This window comes from Nilaparvata lugens, chromosome 3, assembly GCF_014356525.2.
Source record: "Nilaparvata lugens isolate BPH chromosome 3, ASM1435652v1, whole genome shotgun sequence".
Lineage (NCBI taxonomy): Eukaryota > Metazoa > Arthropoda > Insecta > Hemiptera > Delphacidae > Nilaparvata > Nilaparvata lugens.
The window spans coordinates 19,371,207-19,378,141 of NC_052506.1; the positions used below are offsets into that span (position 1 = coordinate 19,371,207).

Below are 6,935 nucleotides of genomic sequence, written 5' to 3' on the forward strand. Positions count from 1 at the left end.
TGAGGAAGAATTTAATATGATGAGCTAGGATAGTAGGTTATGTGAAGGACAATGTTAGAGGCTATAGTGAGGTCCACGTTATAATGACAGTATTTGATCAACTTGGTTTTGCTATCCTTGTCTATCATTCGACAAAGCCACAACGTTGCCAATTATGTTTCTGACAGTGTAGAAATATAATTAATCAATGCAGAGAATCGGCATCGCTATTCTTCTATCTTTATCTACTGCCATTATAACGTGGACCTCACTATAGGGTGAAATGAAAAAAAATTGCAAGATCAAAATAAAATTTAGAGACACAGTAGGAGGTGAGGACAGGAAAGCGAATCAGAATGAAAGGGAAAATGAGATGAGACAGATAAAACAGAAGAAGAGAGAGAGGAGGAGATATGTATTCGAAGAAGCCGGCGAAGAGGAAGAGAAACAGACGAAATAGACAAAGAAAATCAGAAAGTTATAGCGGTTTTAGCCTTACTACAATTAAAATTCATCAAGTTCTCTTTTTTAAATAAACATATGAATAATTCACGTGAATTTACATCAATCATATGTCAATTATGAAACGTATATTATATGTAAATGGTTTACTTCCAGTATACATTCAATTTATACACGAATAGGCCATAAAATCGCTATGAAACAATGAAAAATCAGAAACATAGCGGTTTTAGCCTCACTACAATTAAAATTCATCAACAACTTATTTTTAAATAACCGTATCTATAATTTATGTGAATTTACATAATTATATGTCAATTATGAGACGTTTATAATATGTAAATGATTTACTTTCAGTATACATTCGATTTATTAAGAAATAGGCTATGAAATCACTTATTTTAATCAAGAATCAGTAGCCCAATTTTTTTAGCTCAACTATAACTAGAATTCATCAAGTTCTTTTTTGAATACTTGAATGTATATTGTATGTAAATATACATAAATAATAGGTCAATTCTGGAAAGTATAATCCATGTAAATCATTTACTTTCAGTAAACATTCAATTTATTCACGAATAGTCTATGAAATTGCTATGAAACAATGAAAAATCATTAACACAACGGTTTTAGCCTTACTACAATTGCAATTCATCAAGTTCTCTTTTTAAAACAAGCATATATATTATAATTCACGTGAATTTACATAAATCATATGTCAATTATGAGACGTATATTATATGTAAATGATTTACTTTCAGTATACATTCAATTTATCGATGAATAGGCCATAAAATAGCTATGAAACAATGAAAAATCAGTAACATAGCGGTTTTAGCCCTACTACAATTAAAATTCATCAAGAACTTATTTTTAAATAATCATATCTATAATTTATGTGAATTTACATAGATTATATATCAATTATGAGACGTATATTATATGTAAATGATTTACTTCCAGTATACATTCAATTATTCACGAATAGTCTATGAAATTGCTATGAAACAATGAAAAATCAGTAACATAGCGGTTTTACCCTTACTACAATTAAAATTCATCAAGAACTCATTTTTAAATAATCATATCTATAATTTATGTAAATTTACATATATTATATGTCAATTATGAGACGTATATTATATGTAAATGATTTACTTCCAGTATACATTCAATTTATTCACGAATAGTCTATGAAATTGCTATGAAACAATGAAAAATCAGTAACATAGCGGTTTTACCCTTACTACAATTAAAATTCATCAAGAACTCATTTTTAAATAATCATATCTATAATTTATGTAAATTTACATATATTATATGTCAATTATGAGACGTATATTATATGTAATGATTTACTTCCAGTATACATTCATTTATTCACGAATAGTCTATGAAATTGCTATGAAACAATGAAAAATCAGTAACATAGCGGTTTTACCCTTACTACAATTAAAATTCATCAAGAACTCATTTTTAAATAATCATATCTATAATTTATGTAAATTTACATATTATATGTCAATTATGAGACGTATATTTTATGTAAATCGTTTACTTCCAGTATACATTCAATTCATTCACGAATAGGCTATAAAATTGCTATGAAACAATGAAAAATCAGTAACATAGCGGTTTTAGCCTTATTGCAATTAAAATTCATCAAGAACTCATTTTTAAATAATCATATCTATAATTTATGTAAATTTACATATATTATATGTCAATTATGAGACGTATATTATATGTAAATGATTTACTTTCAGTATACATTCAATTTATTGAGAAATAGCGGCCATGAAACCACTTTTATTAAAAAAAAATTAGTTGCCCAATTCTTTCAGCTCAACTACAACTAGAATTCATTAAGTTCTTTTTTGAATACTTGAATGTATATTTTACCTCAATATACATAAAAAATATATCAATTCTGTTAAGTATATTTTATGTAAATAATTTACTTTTAGTAACTTATACATTCATTTTATTGACGAATTGGCCATAAAATCACTTCAATTCAGTCAAATATCAGTGACACAGCCATTTAAGCTCAACTCCATAAAAAATTAATTAAGTTTTTAATCTTAAAATTTTCATGTATAATATATGTAAACTATACGTATTTTAAAATACTTGACATAGTTTACCAAGATTGACCTAAAAAATAGTATTATATACGTGGTGTGCTGACTGGGTTGGATTTCAAGGTCATCAATCTTTCATCTTTTCTCACTTGCTATTCTCTCAGTTCTTCGAACAATTCTTGGTTCAATTCTTCATTCGAATCTTCATTGAATTCTTCATTGAATTCTTCATTAGATTCTCCATTGGATTCTTCATTAGATTCTTCATTGGATTCTTCATTAGATACTTCATTGGATTCATCATGGATTCTTCATTGGATTCTTCATTTGATTCTTCATTGGATTCTTTATTGGATTCTTCATTAGATACTTCATTGGATTCATCATTGAATTCTTCATTGGATTCTTCATTGGATTCTTCATTGGATGCTTCATTGGATTCATCATTGAATTCTTCATTGGATTCTTTATTGGATTCTTCATTAGATACTTCATTGGATTCATCATTGAATTCTTCATTGGATTCTTCATTGGATGCTTCATTGAATTCTTCATTGGATTCATCATTGAATTCTTCATTGGATTCTTCATTGGATTCTTCATTGAATTCTCCATTGAATTCTTCATTGGATTCTTCTATAGATTCTTCATTGGATTCTTCATTGGATTCTTCATTGGATTCTTTATTGGATTCTTCATTAGATACTTCATTGGATTCATCATTGAATTCTTCATTGGATTCTTCATTGGATTCTTCATTGGATGCTTCATTGGATTCATCATTGAATTCTTCATTGGATTCTTTATTGGATTCTTCATTAGATACTTCATTGGATTCATCATTGAATTCTTCATTGGATTCTTCATTGGATGCTTCATTGAATTCTTCATTGGATTCATCATTGAATTCTTCATTGGATTCTTCATTGGATTCTTCATTGGATGCTTCATTGGATTCTTCATAAGATTCTTCATTGGATTCTTCATTGGATTCTTCATTGAATTCTCCATTGAATTCTTCATTGGATTCTTCTATAGATTCTTCATTGGATTCTTCTATAGATTCTTCATTGGATTCTTCGATAGATTATTCATTGGATTTGTCATTGGATTCTTCATTAGACTCTTCAATAGATTCTTCATTGGATTCTTCTATAGATTCTTCATTAGATTCTTCTATAGATTCTTCATTTGATTCTTCAATAGATTCTTCATTGGATTCTTCGATAGATTCTTCAGTGGATTTGTCATTGGATTCTTCATTAGATTCTTCAATAGGTTCTTCATTAGATTCTTCTATAGATTCTTCATTGGATTCTTCTATAGATTCTTCATTGGATTCTTCTATAGATTCTTCATTGGATTCTTCAATAGATTCTTCATCAGATTCTTCATTAGATTCTTCAATAGATTCTTCATTGGATTCTTCATTAGATCCTTCAATAGATTCTTCATTGGATTCCTCATTCAACTCTTTTGGATTTTCAGCTGCAAGTGTGTCATCCAAACTGTCAGCTGTACTTCTTGTCCAGTCAAGGATATTGAGGGAAAAGATTGGAAATAATTTTCGACCCCCAGTTCCAATAGGCAAGTCTTCTGATAGAATCCACTCAGGTGGTTTGGAGGATTCTTCTTTGAGTGCACTATACTATTGATTATTGAATGTAATATCTGAAATTATACTAAACGATGAATATACTAAAACTGGATACTGTAAAAAATACAGTAAATATGGTAATATGGTAAATATGGATACTGTAAATATGGTTAATATTGATAATGTAATTCTATTGATTATAGAAAATCACAACAAATAAAAAAACACTAATTCACTTGAACTAAAAGTAGGGTCCATACACCATGGTTTGTGAAAATGCACAAACAATGTTCACTTGAGTGAATCTCGTTCATGCTCCACTGTTTGATGAGTGTTTTCTGTTCCTAATATTGGAAAATTATGTTGACTGACTCCACCGCTTACATGCAATGTTTATTAATCGCTATGATCGAGATTTGCTTCAAGTAAATGTCTGATCACCAATCTTTCACTATTTACCTTCCAAAAACCATAGTGTTGAAAATGTTACTTTGCGCCAGAAGGAGCTCCAACATGGATGATAAAACATGAATATTGAATAAATTGAGTTCAACTGACGTCTGTAAAACATCACCAGTTGTACTATTTGAAGTTGGGAGGCTCTTTTGAAAATCGAATGTATTCAAATACGGCAAAAGGCTGTACAGAAATGACGTATTGCAATCTGGATTCTGTTCCGGCTGCCGCAGGGCTTTCAGCATTTGGATTTCAAGGTCATCAATCTTTTGTCTTTTCTCATTCGCTATTCTCTCAGTTCTTGGACAATTCTTGGTAAACTTCTTCATTGAATTCTTCGTTCAACGCTTCTGGATTTTCAGCTGCAAGTGTGTCATCCAAACTGTCAGCTGTACCTCTAGTCCAGTCAAGGAAAGGTTATAGAAGGAAAAGATTGTAGACAATTTTTGACCCCCTCAGGGGGGCCTAAGAATAGGCAATTCTTCTAATAGAATCAACTCAGGTGGCCAGGAGGACTCTACTTTGAGTGCACTATACATACTATTGAATGTAATATCTGAAATTATACTAAACAATGAATATACTGAAACTGGATACTGTAAAAAAGCACTAGTTGTGGATAAGGTTGTTGATCGGATAAAGAGGATTGTTACTTTATTTCTTAGCGCGCTGCCTTACCTGCTGGGCTGTCTTGGTTTTCATAGCATTAGCGACAGCAATTGAGTAGCTCTTGGGGTTTCCCTTTTTAGCAAGATAATCTTTAAGGTACTGCGCTTCATCCTCTGTCCAGGAATTTGGTTTACCAGGAGGTCTTTTCTTGGCTGCCTCAATTAGTATCATTTTATTTCTTCGCGCAGGATGACAATGCTTGATATGCTGAGACAAGCCTGTATTCGTATTGAAACGCATTTCACAGTTCCTCTCCTCGCAGATGAAGTCACCAGTGTAATCTTCGGCCCATTACATAGTGGTACATGGCACGATATTGCATGATAAGTGGCACATTTATCATTGCCACATTGCTCGTATCTAAGCCGGCATATGTTATTCTAAGCCGGCTCCAGACATGCATCATTCCCCAAACACCGAGCAGCGACTCGCCGAATGGCTAGTAGTGTGGATGGATGTTTGTCTATTCAGTAAGCAGCGAACATTCGTGCTCGTTGATTTAGCCGGCTCCAGACATGTGGCATTCGGCGAACACCTAGCATACTCGCCGAATCACGAGTAGTGTGGATGGATGTTTGGTATTCGGCAAGCAGTGAACATTCGTGCTTGTTGTTTTCCCGGTCGGTGTGGGACTTTTGCACACATCAAAGTGGACGAATGTTCATGTGAAATGTACATACCATATGTTAATATAGAACTATAATCTAGAGATACTACCTCTCTGAAACAGATGGTTAAATTTGGTAACTAAAATAATACCCAGTCCAATTTTGTAAGGTTGGCATTAAGTTGAGGAATGTTTCTAAACAAGAGTTGAGTTCTGTCACTTTATTATCATGGGCGTACAAGGAAAATTCACTAAGTGCAATTTTTCCAAAATTAGATTTTTCATTGTTTTTAATTAATTCTCTAACTATGAATGTTAAATCATATCAAATAATCAATTATCAAACAAGTAGAAAATATTTAATTTCTTGCAGTATGATATTATTTTGTAAAAAATCACTATAAGGAAATTAGGTACTTGAGTATTAAACGGAGGCCACCTAACCTACAGAAATATTTCGTACGGGATACCATAAATAACTACATAATTGGAAAGAACACACTTTAATAGATTAACAGGTGAAGTTTAGAATTAATCCGACGCCTGGTTCTGACGTTGTGCAACCCAGAACGCAGCAATGTCGGTCAGGATGGAGTTGAAAGCGTCGCCGCCGCTAGCAGTCACATCTGATCGCCACACGTATTCTACCAAATAGCTATCCAAATGATGGCGCGCAGTTCCTCGCTGCCTTTTATTTCTCCACTTTGCACTGCCCCACATTCGCTCGACATATTGCGTACTAGCCCCAGTGTCAGGGTCCACGAAGTTGTATTTGTGGTTTACCGTGAAATGTGTGAAGCCGGCGTTTTCTAGTTCCTCAGACTTGTAACCTTTCCAACAGTCTGAAATTATCGTACTTCCCGGTTCAATATGGTTCAATATTTCAGTAAGCAATGTATCTGCCCCACGGTTCGGCACTTTTACTAAAAACCTCTGTCCTGTTTCGCGGCACAGACCTCCGAACACCCACTGCTGTGGTAGCACTCTCCCGGCATTATTTTTACGCTTGGTAAACAAACTCTCGTCAATTTCGACAATTTTACCTTCGCCACCAATTTTTCCACTATTCTTGTTTTCAACA

The 6,935-nt window shown here is 32.7% G+C and overlaps 1 protein-coding gene across 1 annotated transcript; it reads right to left on the bottom strand.

The window, feature by feature from the left end:
- Positions 1–2,709: 2,709 nt before the first annotated feature.
- LOC120350199 (GATA zinc finger domain-containing protein 14-like) lies at positions 2,710–5,418 on the bottom strand. Its single transcript, XM_039422730.1, has 3 exons — positions 5,257–5,418; positions 4,613–4,682; positions 2,710–3,602 (listed from the first exon to the last, which is right to left on the bottom strand). The coding sequence occupies exons 1-3, from the start codon at positions 5,416–5,418 to the stop codon at positions 2,710–2,712; spliced, it is 1,125 nt and encodes a 374-aa protein (XP_039278664.1).
- Between the last annotated feature and the right edge of the window lie 1,517 nt (positions 5,419–6,935).